Genomic DNA, 20,902 nt, shown 5'->3' with positions numbered 1-20,902 from the left:
AAAGATGGAAAGATCTGACTACATAAAGATTTAAAGTTCCTTTTGTAAAAACAAACAGGAACACTATATTTGATTAATGGCAGAGTGTACTAGACAGGGGAAACCTGCTACATACATAACACATAACATAAAGTTAATATTCTTAATTTATAAAGAGCTCTTATGAAATAATAAAGAAGAGGACTATGAGCGTAGAAATATTAACCAAAGAACATATAATCTTCCAGAAAGAATTACAAATGATCAATAAACATAGAAAAATATGCTAAGCTTCACTAGTAATCAAAAAAATACAAAAGTTCAGATACCAGTTTTCACCTATGAAATTTATGGTTATTAAAAAAGAAAGTCCATCAAGGACAAATATAATATATTAATAACCACAACGGAAAATAATAACTTACTTAAAAAATATTTTCTTGGCTCAGAAGAGAGAGACCTCAACTGCATTGTGGTATCAAGATGTGGTGATTTGAGATGGTCTTTGAATAATAGGCATAATGTTGACAAGAAATGAGAAATGAGGGAAGGTTTACTGCTCTGTCTTCTGAGAGGTTTGGCAACTGGGTAGGGGGAGAAAGACAAGTAATAATAGTTTTGACTTTGTCATGGTCAAGGAATGTGGTTTTAAAATCAGTGAGCATCCTTAGAGACAAAAAGGGAGGGACCAGCAGAGAAGGAGAAATTGACGCTGTTAGTGTAGACAGGTAAAGTTGAAGCTGTAAGGTCCGTAGAGAGATTAGGAACAGGAAGCAAGAAACTTCTCAGAAGTGTGTGTGTGTGTGTGGGGGGGGCGGGGGAGTGAAAGTGCAAAGATTTTTAAATGTGGAGGAGACATATGAAAGTTAAGATCATTCTTTCTGGACAGCATTAATCTTAGTGTGGTAGTGACTGGTAAGAGATTGAGTACTTGTGGGACAAGGAAAATAAAACAAAAAGTTTGTAAAAGCTGCTTTGGGAGCATGTTGTGGACAAGTAACCAATGAAAACAAATATTGCAGGACTTGATTAAGGTCCTGGCTGAGTCTCGACAGCATGAGCTTATGTGCTATCTAAGTGGAGTGGGGGTGTTATTCAGAGTGAAGGAGAGCCAGGGGCAGGGGAGTCTAGGGAGATAGCCAGTGCACTGCTGAAATAATTGGCTTTGGCATCCAGAAGTGAAGCAAGATGGAATGAATTAGGAGGAAAGGAAGGGCCAGAATGAAGAGCAGATTATGTGCTGTAGAAGGAGACGATGGAAGAAATGGAAGACAGAACTAGGGACAGAGAGGAGAGTGATTTAAAATTCAAGATCTTTAGACCATTAATTTCTTCCTATTAATTCATATTTTATTAGCTATTTTTTGCTGATATGGGAATTTTCTAATTCTTTTTATTTTGACTAACATATTTTTTTCTGACCATAAGTATATTATTATTTTTTTAAATTATGTAAGTTTCGGGTGTACAACATTATAATTTGACATCTGTATACACAACAAAGTGATCACCCCAAAAGTCTAGTGACCATCCATTACCATACAATTGACACCTTCCCCCCTTTCACCTGATCCCCAACCACTTTCTCCTGTGGTAACCACCAATTTGTTTTCTGTATCTATGAATTTGCTTTTATTTTGTTTGTTCATTTTTTTTTTTAGATTCCACATATGAGTTAAATCATACGGTATTTGTCTTTCTCCTTCTGACTTATTTCACTTAGAATTATATCCTCAAGGTGTATACAAGTTGTCGCCAATGACAAGATTTCATTCTTTTTTATGACTGAGTAATATTCCATTGTGTATATATAGCTTCTTTTTCCATTCATCCATCAATGGACATCTAGGTTGCTTCCATATTTTGGTTATTGTAAATAATGCTTCAAGGAACATAGGGGTGTATGTGTCTTTTCAAATTAGTACTTTTGTATTCTTCGGGTAAATACCCAGAAGTGGAATAAATGAATCATATGATAGTTCTATTCTTTATTTTTTGAGGCATCACCATACTGTTTTACTTAGTAGCTGCACGAATTTACAATCCCACCAACAGATAATAGTGAACAAGTGTTCTGTTTTTTCCAACACTTGTTATTTCTTATCTTTTTGATAATAGCTATTCCAACAGGTGTGAAGTGATATCTCATTGTGGTTTTGATTTGCATCGCTAATAATTAGTGATGTTAAACATCTTTTCATGTACCTGTTGGCCACCTGTAAAATATTATTTATTTTGAAGACGTAATAGATTATTGTAAAAAATCTTGTGAGCAAATGATTAATATTTCCCAAAAGACTTTGAGAGAAAGAAAGAAAAGAGGAACGTATAAGGAAAAAAATTTAAATGTTGATGGAAAAAAATAATAGTTCCATAGGAATTTGTTTTCTTAGATAACTGTGAAAATAAATATTTTTAAAGAAAAGGCAGTTAAACATGAAGAAAAATTATAAGAATAAACATAATTTACATTTGGGAATTCCCATTTGTATTTGAGAATTCAACAAAAGAGAAAAATGTGTTAGAGTCCTACATTACTAAATGAGGTGCTTTTTTCTACTCTTGTTTTGAGTAGGCTAACCTTTTTACTTTCATTAACAAAAACTATTGATGTTAAAAGCTTCTGTAACCTACTTAGTGCCTACTCTTTAAAAATTAGTATGAAAGGAACTTGATTTTCTTTCTTGCTAAAAAGTGAAATTCTATAATCTCCTCTTCCCGATTTATCAGTTGTCCAAGGCTTTCCTCATCTATAAAATTGTACCTTCCTTTTTTTCTTCCACAACGGGTTTGCCGCCAGAACACAGGTGTAGTGAAAACCACAGCTGATTCTAACCCAAAATCGGAAAAGAAAAAACACACATCAACATCGTTGTCATTGGACATGTAGATTCCGGCAAGTCTACCACTACTGGTCATCTGATCTACAAATGTGGTGGGATCGACAAAAGAACCATCAAAAAATTTGAGAAGGAGGCTGCTGAGATTGGGAAAAGGCTCCTTCAAGTATGCCTGGGTCTTGGGTAAACTGAAAGCTGAACGCGAGCGTGGGATCACCATTGATATCTCCCTGTGGAAATTCGAGAACAGCAAGTACTACGTGACCATCATTGATGCCCCAGGACACAGAGACTTTATAAAAAACATGATGACAGGTATATCTCAGGCTACCTGTGCTGTCCTGATTGTTGCTGCTGGTGTTGGTGAATTTGAAGCAGGTCTCTCCAAGAATGGGCAGACCCATGAGCATGCCCTTCTGGCTTACACACTGGGTGTGAAACAACTAATTGTTGGTGTTAACAAAATGGATTCCACTGAGCTGCCTTACAGCCAGAAGAGATACGAGGACATCGTTAAGGAAGTCAGCACGTACATTAAGAAAATTGGCTACAACCCTGACACAGTCACATTTGTGCCAATTTCTGGTTGGAATGGTGACAACATGTTGGAGCCAAGTGCTAACATGCTTTAGTTCAAGGGATGGAAAGTCACCCATAAAGATGTCAGTGCCAGTGGAACCACACTGCTTGAAGCTCTGGATTGCATCCTGCCACCAACTCGTCCAACTGACAAGCCTTTGCGTCTGCCCCTCCAGGATGTCTACAAAATTGGTGGTATTGGTACTGTCCCTATGGGCCGAATGGAGACTGGTGTTCTCAAACTCAGCATGGTGGTCACCTTTGCTCCAGTCAATGTTACAACTGAAGTAAAGTCTGTCGAAATGCACCATGAAGCTTTGAGTGAAGCTCTTCCTGGGGACAATGTGGGCTTCAATGTCAAGAATGTGTCTGTCAAAGATGTTCGTCATGGCATTGTGACTGGTAACAGCAAAAGTGACCCATCAATGGAGGTAGCTGGCTTCACTGCTCAGGTGATTCTCCTGAACCATCCAGGCCAAATCAGTGCCGGATATGCACCTGTGTGTGATTGTCACACAGCTCACAGTACTTGCAAATTTGTTGAGCTGAAGGAGAAGATTGATTGTCGTTCGGTGAAAAAACTGGAAGATGGACCCAAGTTTTTGAAATCTGGTGATGCTGCCATCGTTGACATGGTTCCTGGCAAGCCCCTGTGTGTTGAGAGCTTCTCTGACTACTCTCCTCTTGGCCGTTTTGCTGTTTGTGACATGAAACCGACAGTTGGACAAGAAAGCAGCTGGAGCTGGCAAGGTCACCAAGCCTGCCCAGAAAGCTCAGAGGCTAAATGAATATTATCCCCAACACCTGCCACCCCAGTCTTAATCAGTGGTGGAAGAATGGTCTCAGAACTGTTTGTCACAATTGGCCATTTAAGTGTAATAGTAAAAGACTGGTTAATGATTTCAATGCATCGTAAAACCTTCAGAGGGAAAGGGGAATGTTTTGTGGACCATTGGTTTTTTTGTGTGGCAGTTTTTAAGTTCTTAGTTTTTAAAATCAGTACTTTTTAATGGAAACAACTTGACCAAAAATCTGTCACAGAATTTTGAGACCCATTAAAACAAAGTAAAACAAAACAAAACAAAAAATTATACCTTCAGATTACATGAGAAAATATCTATAAATTACATTAATCCAACAAACGTTTGTTGAGCTCTTATAGGTACTCTGGGAATATAATGAGTTTAATTTTGGACTTTTCAGTTTGAGGTACATTCAAATAAAATTATCCAGCTGGCCAAGGATATACAAGTCCGGAATTCACAGTAGACTAGAAATACTTATTTGGGGTCAGTCTGTATAGTTGATGATTAAAACCATGAACATGATTGAGAGTCTATCAGGATACACACACACACACACACACACACACACACACCCAGACACACACACACATGCACACGGATAAAGTCATGGGAAATAATCAGTGTTTAAATGCCAAGGATTCCACAAGGGAAAAATAAGAAATGATCAAGAGAAGAAACCGAAAAGGATGACATCACAGAATTCTAGGAAATAGAGTTTCAAGGGAAAAGATAAACAGAATCAGTGGCTATGCAGCTAAGAGCTCTAGTAAATTAAGGATACAAAGAGTGTTCACTGGGTTTTTAGTCAGAAAATATTTTAACTTTAGAACAGCAATTCCAGTAGAGTCATGAGGGCAAAAGGTCAACAGTGGGGGATTGAGAAGTAAATAAAAGGTAAACTATAAACTACTATTTCAAACACATTAAATGAAAAGGTAGGAAAACATGGGATCAGGAGAGAACTTTTTCCCTTTAATGAGAGATTCAAACTCAATGATCAGATCAGAGGAAGAAACTTGTCCAGAATAAGGAGTTATAAAATAAGAGAGTGAGCGCACTGAGGATGAAGGGGTGAGAATGTGAGCCCCCGCGGTAAGTTACCTTGTCCCCTGATGCCTGGAGAACAGAGCTAAAACAGTGATGGGGAGGTGGGGAGAATAGCTGAGGGAGATCATGCATTATGCCCTCACTGTTCCAGGAAGTAGGAGACAAGTGAAGAGGTCAAGATTTCAAAGGATTTGGGAAGATTAGGAATTGCCATGGGGTGTAATGGAAGTGGAAGCAGACCAAAGACAAGTAAAAGGAATCACAAAGAGGGTGGCAGCGAGAGTCTTGCTGAGGTTGGAGACCATAAATCTGTGGTAGTAAGGATGTTCGTGGCTTTATGGCTTTCTCTGGCAACGCTCAGATGGTTGAGTTACCAATAACTTTAATTTTCTTTGCCTTGGAAGGATAGGTGGATGGATCATCTTATGAATAAATGGTCAGACAAGTAAGTTAATTGCAGAAATAAAAATCCATCCTGTATGCTTTAAAGCCTCTCAGTATTTGACCATGGATAGAGAATAAAAACCAGAATCCTAGGCTAGAATTTTAGGGTTTCCAACATAAAATTCTGACCTTATCTTTTACTATATCCTTACACGTATCACCACATTATAGCCAAGAAGGGCTTACCATTTTTTGAACAACTTTTCTTTCCCTACTTTCACCTCAACTATTTGCTTCTGCTATTTACCCAGCTTGTAAAACCCTACATCTTAACTTTTGAAGTCATTACTATTCATTAAACCTCAGTTCATTTGTTACCTGGTCTGTGACCCCAGCCAGAAGTGTTCTCTGTCCTCTCATCATCTGTAATTCCTGTGCATACCACTTAAACACTACTTTTCATGCAGTTTTCAGTTATTGCAAAATATTTTAGTTTCTACTAAATTTTAAATTCCTCAGTGATAGGGACCATATTTTTGTCATCTTTGTATAATTTCATAGTGCCAACACAATGCTTTTTCTGCAGTAAGCATGCAGCAAATATTTCCTGAACATTGTATTACATACCTATACTAAGTAGAAAGATAGGACCCTTAAAAGAAAATAATGTTTTGCCTTTTCTATAGGTTATTTTTAAAGGTTTATTTTTAAATGTTATTTTCTTAACTTCTAATGGGAATATTTTGTCTCATAGGTATGGAATGAATTGCCTTATTCAGTTTGAAGATTTTGCCAACATAAATGCATTTCGTCTCCTAAACAAGTATCAAAACCAGTATTGCACATTCAATGATGATATTCAAGGTAATGTAATAAATTTTCACTGCATATGGATTAAGAACATGTCTAATGGATGCCAGAGGGGAGGAGGTGGGAGGATGGGTTAAAAAGGTGAATGGGAATAAGAGGTATAAACTCCCAGTTATGAAATAAATAAGTCATGTGAATGTAAGGCTCAGCACAGGGAATATAGTCAATAATAATAATTTCTATGGTGACAGATGGTTGCTAGATTTATAGTGGTGATTATATCATAAGGTATGGAATGTGGAATCACTGTTGTACACCTGAAACTAATATAATATTGTATGCCAACTATACTTTAATAAAAATTTTAAAAATAAGGGTATGTCCTGAAATTAGTTCATAATTTTATAATGATTCAAATTCGATAAGTATATACTAGAAATCTATTAAATGCCAAGAATTATGCTTGATGATTTTTCTAATTTACTTTCATATACTTGAGAAAAATACTCTGTGACTCTACGGTCTCATATAATTCATGAGTTAGAGAATGAACTCTTTGAAATCTAATAAAATCCCCAGTGATCATGGCTAACCAAAGAATGAAATGTATGAAAATAAATTGTTCATTGTTTAAACACAAGAGTGTATGTACTTTTCTCTTCAGCCTTCATCTCAATCAGCCATGATTTCTAAGCCTCACCCCAACAAAAGCTGCCTTTATATATATATATATATATATATATATATATATATATATATATATATATATATATATAGTACTGCTTTTTATTCTTTGTCTTTGATTATAGATGCTTGGCTCCTGCTTTTGTCTCCATTACCTGTTGTTGTCGTTGTTGTAGTTGTTTTTCTCTTTAAGCCTATCTTTTTCAACACTCTCTAGATTCACACCCACCCGAGCACCCCACCCCCAAATCTAAGACCTTGCTGTGAAAGTCTTACTGGTCTTGTAACATTAAGGGCAGGTCGAGGGAAAAAGCACAGGCAAAGATCCTAAGGAAGAAGATCATAACAAGTTTCAGCAGCCTGAAAGAAGATCACAGATGCCTTCCATTTCACTAATTCCAGGGGTCATTTTTCAGTGTTGATCTTACTTGAATTCTCAGCAGCATTAACATTGTTGACCTCACCCTCCTTCCTGAAATGCTCTCTTCTATTGACTTCTTGTCACAGCACTTTGCTGACTTTCTTCCTATGTCTTTGGATGTTCACTTTTTTTTTTAGGTTCATCCTTTTCTGATTAGCTATTGAATGACAGAACACTTCAATACTAAGTCCCAGGCCCTTTGTTTTATTATGTCTTCATAGGCATACATTCCAAGGCAGAACATTCCATTAGCAGATTTATATTTCTAGCCCAGATGTCTTTGAATTCCAGTCCATATACCCATGTGGTTATTTAAAATCTACTCTCGGATATCTCAAAGTTGTCTCACACGCAACCTCCCTAAAATCAGACTCTTTTATTTCCTCACCAAACCTGATCTCCTTCCAGTCTTCTCCTTCTCAGTGAATTCCTGATATCTTTCTGTTCTGCATCTCTCCCTACCAAACACAGTTTATCACTAAATCCTCCTGATTGTCTACTGCAATCTGCCTCTTTCATCAATTTCTCTCCATTACCCTAACGTAAGTTACTATCATCTCTCCTAAAGAATGGATATTTTCCTAAGAAATCTTTCCACACTTCCTTTTGCTTCCCTTTCTTATATATTCTCTGCGTGGTATCTCTATAGTTTGCAAGATACAGAACTAGGTGCTGAGGATTTAGTGGCGAACAAGCCAAAGTTTTCTTTCTGCTGATATCCGGTCATATCATCCCTTCCTTAGAGTACTTGAATGGTTTTCCACTGCACTTAGGATAAAGATGAAAATCGTGAAAGTGGCCCAAAATGCATGGTGTGATCCCTCCCTCCCTCTCCAGCCTCATTATTTTTGCCATTCCAGCCACAACATCCTTTTTCAGATCCAAAAATGAGCCAGTCTTCCTCCTATTGCAGTGTCTAGCCAAATGCTGATTCCTCTTCCTAGAAGACTCTTTCCTTTCCTCTTTAAATCGCATCTAAATCTTGGCATTCCTCAGAAAAGTTTTCTGCATCCTGGTGTCTAGGGCAAATCCACCTATCACAGGCTCTCATAGCCTTCTTTATTTTCCCTGGTGGCACTTAACGGTAGCAGTTTTATATATACAGTAATTTTAAAAATTAAAATTCCCTCTCCACTAAATTTTAAGCTCTGTGAAGGGCAAGGAACATGCCTGCTTTGCTCATCACTATATCCCTTGTCGTTGACATGGTGCCTGGCCCATGGAAGGTACTTAATGTTGATAGAATGAATGTAGTATGTCTGAAGCAGGGCTTGGCAAACTACAGTCTGTGGGCCAAATCCAGCTCATTGTCTATTTTTGTCAAGTTTTAGTGCAATACAGCTATGCACATTTGTTTATGTATTGTTTGTGATTGGTTTTCTGCTTCAACAGCAGAGTTAAGTCTGGGACAGACACAAACGGTAAAATACTTATCTGGCCATTTACAGAAAGAGTTTGCCAACCTCTAGTCTAAAGGATTGGTGGGAGTTGAACCTAAGGAGTCAGGCTGACTAAGGTAGGTTTGCATTTTGGAGAGGTCACTCACATTGTGTTTAGTGTAGAGCTGTTGCTGTAATTCAGATACATGATGATGGTGCCTTTTTCTCAGAAAATGCCAGTGAAGATAGAGGGAAATCAGAGGGATGACTGGGTGTTGATGATGAGGGTGAGGCAAAGAGCCCAGGATGGAGCCTAGGTGTTTGCCTTGAAGACCTGGTACAATGACAGCTCAGCAACTGAGAGAGAGAGAAATGTGAGACATTATAACATGTAGATGTTAAGATCATGGACTCTGGAGTCAGACTGATTTTCTTTGCCCTTTACTAGGTGGACTTTGATCTATTTATTTAACCTCTCTGACTTTTGGTTATCTTATCCATGGTGGAAAGTTATATAATAACCTCTATTTTTTTTCTTTGAAACAAGAGATAGGGTCAGAAGATTGATGAGAATAAAGGAGGTCTGAAACGATTGCTGTAGAGAACTAGAGAGCCAACTGACTAGGAAATACAAAAGGATTCAGTAATCCTGGGTGCTGAGGATTCAGTTGAAGTTGAGTACCACGAATATATTCTGACACCAAGCCGAGCAGCTTGTGCGCAAGAGTTTAGGAATAGGCAAGGCTGAGTCGGTCAGTTGTATTTCTCTCTTAGGGATGTTTTACTGTATTTGTGCAAAGAAAGGACAGTGGGATAAAAGCTAAGGTTAAAGTAACCATCATAGAAATAAGCAGGGAAGGGAGGGACGTGAAGGGGGAAGGAAGTGAAGATACAAGGACAGGGAGATTGGGCATATAACCTACATATTCCCATGAAGTTAAATATTAGGTATAATGAGGGTTATTAAAAAAGAAATGGAAAGGCAGGAGATTATAGACCATGAATGTGGTATTCCAGTGTCATACTTCCAAGACGGATTAGCTGAGTGATGGTAAACATCAAGATGAAATTTAGGAGGAAGGTAGCCAAAGTGGAATAAGTGGAATAAGATGAATGCCATTGGAAATGAGGTAATTCAAGGAAAATTTAAATGTGAGATGGGGATGATAATGTTTCTCTCATAGAGTTTACATTGAGGACAAAATTATTATTTGTGAAAAATATACAAAATTATTATTTGTGAAAGTATATTGACTGAAATATACTTTATAAATATAATTTTTAAAATTCACTATTTTTAAGTTCTTTAGTATGACATAGCTATGTAAATATAATGTGATTAAAATAATGAATCTATATCTCAAGGCGCACTAATTGATCAAATCTTTCTTTTCCCCAAATCCTTTGAGATGTTAATTACATTGTTACATTAGTCTCATTTTTATGACAAAGATGCATACATAATTTCAACTTTCTTTTCTTTTGTGCATTAAATTTCTCTTTAAATATTTGTCCATAAGAAATGAATGTTTGGAAGAACTTGGAAAGGAAATCAAAATAATTTAATTTTAATGTGCTATAACCCTAACTTGAAGACACAATCAATGCGTAATGATAGAGAGTGTCCATGATGCTGCAAACAGGCTTTGTAGATCAGTGTCTCAAAGTCACTTATCCATTCACTTTGCAGTAGTCTCTAAAATAGCCACCACTTAACTGTTGAACAAACCTATACTATTCTTTTAAAAATATTCCATATCTTTTTTGATTTTTGTGTGTCCCACAGAAATGTCCAGATAGAAGTTAAAGCCCAGTAGTACATAATTTTGAATCATTATGCAGAAATAATAGGTATCAAAGTTTACTTTAAGAAAAAGAATGCTAAATCCTGATCATCAGAAAATGAGCAATTAGGAATTAGGGTCAGAATTCCTATTAACTAAGGTCAATAATTTAGAGGTCAAGGCCTGAGCTTAATCAGAATTAAAGAGAGGAGCACAGGAAATCTGAGGCTGATGCCAAGCCACGGCCAAGAGTACTACTGCATGTGGAGAGTCCCTGAGGGTCACCGATGGAGGCATTAAATAACTAGTTTTTCATTCCAACTAATCTGTCCTAAAATAATAATCTGCACACATATTGTCGGCCTATTTCATGTAAGAGTTTTAGAGAATTCCTGCCTTAGCCAACAACAAAGAAAGATTTGAGAAAAATGGGTCTAATCTCTGACTAAAGAAAACTTTTGGCAAATTATTAGGATTCTGACTAGAAATGACCAAACCATTTTGTGCATTTTGTGCGAAAATAGTGTCCTTAGTGACACATTTTCCCCATATGTTTCTGTTTTATCTTTTTAACCTTATGTTTTTACCATTTTGCCCACAAATGTAATACTTTCCGCAGTGTGGGCATAAGAGTTGCATTCTGGTGCCAACGAAAATAATTATGTAACTATTACAGCTTTACCATGTAAATAAATGTTTTTTACACTGGACTCTTGGAGAAACTTTTTTTGTTAACAGATATGTTATTTAAAGATATTATTTTATGAAAAGTATTTGATTTTAAAAAATACTTAAAATTCTACTATATTAGTTATAGTTAAGATTTTTAAAATAATCTTAATTGATAGAGTTTTGGTTCAAAATTTATTTCGACCTTAATGTATTCTAATTACAAATTATTTTTAACTGGAAAAATGTGCAAGTTAAATCTTTTAAGAAATTAGACATTTACTTAGGTAATCTGGAGACCATCAGAATTTAGCAAATTCACTAAAAAAATAGGTCTCATCCTCTGGTCATTTAAAATCACCTACAAAAAGAAATTTTTTCTTCTCACAATAGTGTCTCTGGCTATTCTCTAACATGACATTCTAAATATTTTACATAGAAATTTTAGCCATAATAAACTAGTTTGATTGTTAAAATGTTTTAAAAGTAAGATAAATGTAGCCTAATCTTACATGAAATGCTTTGATAATTAAAGAGATCGAAACCAGACACAGTAAAACTGTTCACAAAAGAATGAATACCATTGGCCAGAAAACATATTTTAAAATTTAATCACGCCACTAAGTTTTGAAAAGCATGTTAAATAGCCGATGAGAAATTGACTTGTTTTCTGTCCAGCCGGCAATATTTTTATTATAATCCCAACTGATAATGATGCTTTAAGAAAATGAGCTCTATCATACACTGATAGTGGAAATGCAAATTGCTACAACTCTTGGGGAGGTAGTATGTGTTAAAAATCTTAAAAACATCCAGATCTTTGATTCAATAATTCTGTTTTTAGAAATTTATCCTGAACAAATAAAAGTATTTGTTTGAGAAATTTATCTTGAACAAATAAAGGTATTTGTAAAGGCAAAACAAATGTACAGGGTATTTATTAATTTATTTTAAATATTTGGTTTTTTAATTGAGATATAATTGACATGTGACGTTGTATTGGTTTTAGGTACAACATAATGATTTGATATATTGCAAAATGAATACCACAGTATGTTTAGTTAACATCCATCACTATATATAGTTAGAATTTTTTTCTTGTGACGAGAAGTTTCAAGATATATTCTCTTAAAACTTTCAAATATACAATACAGTATTGTTAACTTTAGTCACCATGCTGTAAATTATATCCCCAAGACTTACCTATTTGTCTTATAACTGGAAGTTTGTACTTTTTTACTCCTTTCACCCTTTTTTCCCAGTCCTTCCACCCTGCCTCTGGCGACCACCAATCTGTTCTCTGAATCCCTGAGTTTGGTTTTTTTGTTTTTGTTTTAGATTCCACATATAAGTGAGATCATACAGTATTTGTATTTCTCTGTCTGACTTATTTCACTCAGCATATGCTCTCAGTGTTCATCCCTGTTGTTACAAAAGATAGGATTTACTTCTTTTTATGGCTGAATAATATTCCAGTGTGTGTGTGTGTGTGTGTGTGTGTGTGTGTGTGTGTGTGTGTGAGAGAGAGAGAGAGAGAGAGAGAGAGAGAGAGAGAGAGAATGAGATATCACATTTTCTTTATCCATTCATCCATCGGTGGACACTTAGATTGTTTCCACATATGGCAATTGTAAATAATGCTGCAATTAGCATGGGGATGACAGATATTTTTTTGAGATAGTGATTTCATTAGATACCCAGAAGTGGAATTGTTGGATCATAAGGTAGTTCTATTTTAAAATTTTTGAGGAACATCCATATTGTTTTCCTTAGTGGCTCTACCAATTTACATTCCCACTAACAACAATACAAAAGTATTTCCTTTCCTCCACATCCACACCAACACTTGTTATTTCTTTTCTTGTTGATAGTAGCCATTCTAACAGGTGTAAGGTCATATCTCATTGTGGTTTTGATTTGCATTTCCCTGCTAATTAGTGTCATCGAGCACCTTTTTATGTACCTGTTGGCCGTTTATATGTCTTTGTTTTTTTTAATTAAAGTTTATTGGGGTGACAGTTGTTAGTAAAGTTACATAGGTTTCAGGTGTACAATTCTATAATACATCATCTATATATCACATTGTATGTTCACCACACAGAGTCAGTTCTCCTTCAATCACCATATATTTGACCCCCTTTACCCTCTTCTATACACCCTGCTTCCCCCCTTACCCTCTGGTAAACTATTGTCTGTGTCTATGAGTTTTTGTTTCTTCATTTGGTTGTCTTGTTCCTCTGTTGTTTTCAGTTTTATATCTTCTTGAACAAATTTTTGTTCAGATAAAGATATTTATTGTAATGTTATTTTTGATTGCAAAAATCAGAAGACTTCTAAATATTGAAAACTAGAGATTTGCTTAAATAAGTTATCACATGTATAATATGGAATATTATAATTGTACAAAATATTTTAAAATATACTATTGACTTGATACGATAGTCATAAGATATTTTTAAGTGATAAATGTATGTTAAAATAGTAAGCATATATAGTAAGATATTTTTTATGACTTAAAATTGTCTTGAATTTGCATGTGTCAGGTTTATACATCAATGATTGCAGTGACCTCCTAATATGTCTACATACCACCAGCATCAAAACTCAAATCCATTCCCCACACTGCTCTCTGAATTTAGAACCATGCAGCAACCATGTGTTAACCTATAATAAATTATAATTATATATATAAATATATAAATATATATATGTATATATAGTTACTATGAATATGTAGTAGAAGGCCCTACATGATCTCATCCCTACACTTCTCTAGCCTCATATCACTTCACATGCTAATAAGTTGTGTTTGCTTCAGTATCATTGTAATACCTACAGTTCTACATATGGTCAATGTTCCCTCTCCATTTATATGTACTTTGGGAGGCTTGGTATACAAATGGAGCTTGTTTTCTAACTCTTGACCATAAGGTGACTTGCTTGAGCCTATTCCTTAAGAAATCCTTCTTGTCAGTCCCTGGTTCTTTTCTCTTACATCTCTCAGGTTGCACAGAAAACATTTGCCAATATCTCTTCCAATATTAGCTTTCTGCTGGTATTCTTTCAGCCAAGTAGGAGGAGGATGGTGGTCTCCATATTGAGTATGTAAACTTTCATTTAATCTTCTTGTTTTCTAAAATGGCACCCTTGCACTCCATTATTCCTGGTGTCTTACGATTTTGCCTAGTGTCTTACAGTCCAGAGGCCCTCTCTAGAACATAAACTTCTAGGTGTTTCCTAAACCTCCAGAACGTGGGAGGGTACACTGCTTGCTAGGAGAGGAAAGTGGATCTGGGGTCTAACTCCTTAACAGATCTTTGACAAACCACCCGTTTTTTGCCTCTTCTTCACCCCCACTTGCAGAGGTTCTTGCTGCCTTTTGCACCTTTGCCTTTGGAGACTTTTGCTATATCAGTCTGATTGCTTCTTAGCATTCCCCATGGCTGGCCAAGAATTCAGCTTTTCACTTCTACTAAGTCAGTTGCCATTTGCCCATCTGCCTTCTAGCTTCTCAAATTTGATTGCTATCCTTTTCTCTTGATTTCCTTGATATATATATATATATATATATATATATATATATATATATATATATATATATAATCTCCTTTCTATTGTTTTAGTAGAGTTTGTTGGGGGAAGGAAAACTATGTTCAATCTCTCATTTTTAACAGTCATCCCTGCTTCCATGTCTTTGCACATGCTTTTCCTGTGTAATGTGTCCTCCTCTCTGAGACCCTGGGCCTCTCACATTAATCCTTCAATGCTGTGCTCAGGTAGTACGGACCCTGCGTGGCTTGGCCCCTGACTCCTCCTCCCCCTGCTTCTGGTCCTTGTACTGGACCTGATCTGTTTATTAGTAGCACATGAGGATTACAATTATTTGATTACTCATCAGTCTCCTTTACTATGTATATGTAGTAATTCTAATCAGATTTAACAAATTACTGCATTAGTAGAGATCATTCTTTGGTAAAAGATAAAAATGACACTTAATAACTCTAGCAAAAGCACAGCATAACTGGTGCCTTCTTTTAATGTTAAAGTTGTATTATACACACATACAAATAGAAGTTTCTAAAATTTTAAGAAAATTGATTCTCTTTAGTATCTTACTAACCATGTTAAGTACTTTAAGTACTAAGTACTCTTAAAAATACAGTGATAGTAAAAAGATAATCATTAATCTCTCTTTGTCTGATTTACTAAAAAGTTCATTTTCAGTCTCAAGTTATTTTGAAATAATTTATTGAAAAAACTCACATTTTGGTGAAGTATCAAATTGCCATGTTTATTCCTTTGACTATAATAAAGTTTAAATCAAGGTAGTCCCAGGAGATCAAACCAGGCCATGTGCAAGAATCAGGTTCAAGTTAACTTTCTGGTAGTGCTAAAAGTGCCATTGTGATTTTACTAATTCCACGAAGGGAAGTTTGTTTCATTATTCCCTTAGGAAATATAGAATATACATTTAAATATAAGGCTCTGATATCCAGTGTAGTTAGTGACTAACTTTGCCTTATTTGGGATAATATGCCTGAACTTAAAATATTTTGAGTTTTAATGCAAAATGACCTAGCATAGCATATAAAAATGAGTCGCTACATTATAGTTAGGAACTTTTGGAATATTTTATTTTATGCTCTCTATCCTTAAGTGCACAGTTCTATTTAAAATCAAAGCAATAATACAAATACAGTGATTGCTAAATATACTTCAACTTTGACGCTAATGATAGTTAAACTGGTTAAATCTTGCGGTACTGGTAGAATCTATGGAGACCCTTAAAATGATAGAATCTCAGAGTTGGATGGGAGCTTAGAATCCCTCAAATCCAAACCTCTGTCCAACTTACTTCAAAACATAGAGATAGGTTGAGTACTATTTGTGAATAACTAGTTATTTAGTGAACTGTATTAAAATTTCTCTAGTAAAAATTCTATTTTCATCTATTTAACAGCTCTAGTGAATATTTGTCAATGTATGAAACAAGTATGATTCTAATCCTGTCATGGTATCTCTCCTAGATAGATCAGCCATATTTTTAAACAGGCTTCCATTTTAAAATATTCTGTAGAAGAGTGGCCTTCGCATAATGTACAAGTTACCACAGTTTATAATTTTTTTGCAATGGTGACTCAAAATTGCAAGCATTTTATTTTTGTGATCCATATTTTGTTCCTAAAAGAAAAACATTCAAGAGACATACAGGTCTACAATTATTATAATTATCATTTTTTGTGATCTTATTTATGATCACAAAATTCTATAAGAAAGAAAAAAGCGAAAGATTGAAAAGAACAAATATACTAATGGTGAAATATTTAATATGTCTTTGGTACTTGGCATGAATAACACTTCCTCATGTGTCATTCATCAAACCTATTCTAATCTATGTTGTTGTGTTTTGATTTTTTTTTTTTTAATCCAAGTATAGGTGTTTAAAGTTAGGCTTTATTACCCAGCTAAGTGATCTAGGAATCATTATAGGTAGAATGTTACTTTAAAGGAGTGAAATATAGACACAGCTGGAAAGTAGTACCAGAGCTGCAAAGTTTTATTTCACACGTGAACCATAAAGAAGTTAGCTATGTAATTATGTTCAAAGCAAATAAAACCACTCTATGATCTGTGAAAGCTTAGATGGCAAAGTAATAAAATTAGAACTGGTGAAATTTCTATGATCATGAGGAAAACTCAGTTTTTATCCTAAATAAATTATACATTAATTTTGTCCAGCACCTCTGGGATCCACCAATGATTATCATAGGTAGGAAGCTAATTAAAGAATGCAATAACATCAGATTTCAATTGCTATTAACTGTCAATTTTTTTAGATTAAAACATTAAATTCCAAATGTATCAAAAATATCATTACCACCAAAACCATTATAAACAAGCACTTACTATGTGACTACTTTTTGTAGAAGGGATCAGTAATAGATTTCAGAGCCCCAAGAGTAATTAAGTGGAAGAATCTAAAGGCAGTTAGGACTCTTTTGTCTCATATGGTACGACTATTTCACAGATAAGGAAACTGATGTACAAAATAATTTTTCTAAATTAATTCAGCTAGTAAACAGGTTGAGCTAGAATCCACATGAGAATCCAAACACTCATTTCATCACCAAATTAAGTCACAGAATATTCTTTTTGAAAAGTTTCCAGAATATAGTGAATTACTGTTGTCAATATAGCCTGAGAGTTTCATCTCAAAGGCAAGCATGGGATCAGACAACCACAGGTTCCCTTTTTGTACCAGTTAACCTGTTGTATGATGATTTCAAGATGTGTGTAAGGATTTGAGGCTTGGAATTTGGCAGATCTGTTTGGGGAGTAATCCCCAATAAGGATATTTATTACTTGTTTCAGGAACAGCATCTGTTGCAGTGGCTGGTATCCTTGCAGCTCTTCGAGTAACCAAGAACAAACTGTCGGATCAAACAGTACTATTCCAAGGAGCTGGAGAGGTACTTGCCTTATGTAATACTTATGTTTTCCTGAACTTGGGAACATAGAATTCATTTTAATTATTCATTAATTTGAAGTTTGAGGTATTCTTTAAAATTTTGAGTTTACTGTAACTATAGGTTTTATTGAAAGATTCACAAATTAATTATAGAATCATTGATTTTTCATGTAAGACTTTAGTATATAGATATAGAGAAATTTTTCAGTTTTAAATTTGTAAGATTATCAAATTGTGCCATAGGTGTTTTTTTTTATCATATTTAAGGTGCCATGCAATAATAAAAACGTTTCCAATGTATGCTTATGTATCAAAGCCTTTAATAAATATTTAAGCATTATATCTGATGCCAATTTTTGTATCCTCCAGTGTCACATACAGAAGTTTTCTTAATTTGACTCACCATTCAATGTGCACATATATAATTATATACAAGTTTTTAAGAAAAAAATATTTTGAATTAGAGAATCATTGTGCATTATAACACACAAAAGAACCAAAACATTTGGTATTATTGGAAAGAGATAGCAGCAAGACAATATTATGCTGTTTTCTGTTATTTTTTTAAGTTAATCATTTGAAAGAAAAAAACTAGACTCCAGTAATAATTCTCCCCCAGTATAGAAATTAAAATGTAAACTGAGTTGAGCTTCACGTGAGAAAACTGCCAAAATCTGTTTAGAATTGTACAGTATGACAAATGGAGAGATAGTCTGTGGCTATCTGTATTTTAAGAAGCTTTAAATTTTCATATTTAATATGATTATGAATAAATATATTACACTAGTCAAAATTGTGTATATTGTGTTGGTTTTGACTTTCCTCATTCTTAAAATAAAACAAAATACATGAAGCTAGAACTTACATACGAAGATTATAGACGTGAAAGTATTCAGAATGTAAATCACAAATTCATTTTCATGTTGAAATAAAAATCAAGGCTAAATAATAGTTCATTAAAATTTGAATTTTTTATTTCTGTGGATTGTTACATGCTGTACTTAATTTTAGTAAATTTCATTGAATTTCCAAAGGATTTTGTTGAATGGCATTGGTCAGTTCTTGATATGCAGTAGAGTGGAAGTATTCATGGTTGGATGATTGAAAACTGGCACTCATTTGTTCTTGATAAGGTTTTGGAAATTCATAGATTATGACAAAGTTTATAAAATACCAAAGAAGTTCATTACTTTAATCTTGCAAGAAATTTCACAGCACTTTCTTTGTCCAAATTGAGAGTAAGTAAATGCTTAGGAACACCGATTTTATGCATTGCATTTTGTTGCCTAATTGGTCAAGTTCCCATCCAAATGACCAGGCTTCAGTTTTCAAATTCAATTAGAGAAGCTTGAACTAGCAATAAACAATATAGTCCAATAATTAAGGTTGACCAGTTCATTATTTTAAATTTAATATTGTCTTGTTGGAGCAAGTCTTAATTGTATTAATAGGATTAAAGCTACTGGCAATCAAAGATATCACTGGTTTATCTGTGGCTAATAGGAAGCCACATAATAGTGGTTCTGTTGTAATACGAAGAGTAAATAAGTCATTTAGCTTGACCCAAATATGACAAAAATGCTTTTCTCCCAGTGTAAATGAATGACTATAGCTCTTTAGGTCAGTAGACAGGGCCATTTTATACTTCCTTATTAACAAAGGCAAAATGGGATAAATGTAACTCTTGATAAGATATTATGTGGAAAAACTTTAAAAAGTGTTTTTTATAACCTCTTTCTCAGGCTGCTTTAGGGATTGCACACCTGATTGTTATGGCCATGGAAAAAGAAGGTTTACCAAAGGAGAAAGCTGTAAAAAAGATATGGTTGGTTGACTCAAAAGGATTGATAGTTAAGGTAAGGATTTGTCATTTTAACCAGAATAAAAATCAGTATGTCATTCTGGATGTCCATCACAAACACTACTATTTCCACCTACCCTTCCCCCAACATTGTATGGAAAGAGTAGCCATTATATATAAATGACCATGTCGTACAGTAATACTGATACTCTTCTGAATAAAGAAGAAAACTGTGGCTCAGCTATAGAATCCATGTGTGATGTGAGTAGGCTCCTTACCACTGTATGGGTTGTCAGTCCACTTGAATTAGTTTAGTTTCCAATTGAGGCAATTTGATAATGATGCAGATGAAACACCTCAGTATAGCTCCTTTTTGAAAGGGCTATCTGTCAAATTGCACTCTAGCTAGAAAGAAAGGGGGAAAAAATGAAATAGCTTCTTTTACCTTTAGCTTTCTCTCCACCAAATTCTTGAGGGTTTGAATGGGAATTTCTGAGCAGGGCTTTAGTAAACGGCCTGTGTCAACATGAACTTACTTGAGGATCAGTATCCATGCTTTAATGGACATAACAGTACCAACTTCCTGGGGTTATTGTGAGAACGAAATAAGACTAGGTAAGTAGCCATGTTGCTATACAGTAGTAAGGCATTATTATTACTTCTGCTATCGGTGCACACCAGTCACTCTAACTTAAACTGCTAGAAAAAAAATACGTGTAACTCCTCTTTCCACATGAAGATGAATTTTAAAAATAACCAGTGATATGCAGTATCTGTGGGAATTTATTATAGAAACAAATGTGAATATGTGCAAACTTTCTGGAACACTGGTTTATGTGTATCTAGACCCTTTAAAAGTTTATGCTTCTCTGAATGATGATGAATGCCAACTACAATTTAATATATATATATAGTCATAGGATGTGGAGTACAGTCATAGGGAATAGAGTCAGTGGAATTATAACAGCTATATACAATGTCAGAGGGGTGATAGTTGGGGGAGTGAGGTTATCACTTTGTGAGGGGTGTAAATGTCTAACTATTACATTGTTTTGTTCACCTGGAACTGATAATAAAAAGAAATCTAAGCATTAAAAAAAAAAGTTTATGCTTCTGATCCAATAGTTTCCAATCTAAGAATCTATCCTATAGATATAGAGATGTCTACAGTGTTTTATATGTGAGGATGTTATCACAGCATTATTTATAATACCGATATGTTTTATCATACGTTAATTATAATAATGATA

General features: G+C 34.8%; 1 protein-coding gene and 1 pseudogene across 1 annotated transcript in view; both read left to right on the top strand.

The window, feature by feature from the left end:
- The window catches only part of ME1 (malic enzyme 1), a 175,659-nt gene that overhangs the window by 125,832 nt on the left and 28,925 nt on the right, over positions 1-20,902 (top strand). Inside the window, exons 7-9 of the mRNA XM_019729541.2 lie at positions 6,390-6,499; positions 17,755-17,852; positions 19,594-19,707. Coding sequence (XP_019585100.1) covers positions 6,390-6,499; positions 17,755-17,852; positions 19,594-19,707 — 322 coding nt within the window. The remainder of the gene's footprint in view (positions 1-6,389; positions 6,500-17,754; positions 17,853-19,593; positions 19,708-20,902) is intronic.
- LOC109446348 (elongation factor 1-alpha 1) lies at positions 2,821-4,235 on the top strand (annotated as a pseudogene).

This window comes from Rhinolophus sinicus, linkage group LG05 (genome assembly GCF_036562045.2).
Source record: "Rhinolophus sinicus isolate RSC01 linkage group LG05, ASM3656204v1, whole genome shotgun sequence".
NCBI classification, from domain to species: domain Eukaryota; kingdom Metazoa; phylum Chordata; class Mammalia; order Chiroptera; family Rhinolophidae; genus Rhinolophus; species Rhinolophus sinicus.
The sequence above is the reverse complement of the archived record's forward strand: the minus strand, read 5'-3'. Positions and strand labels throughout refer to the sequence as shown.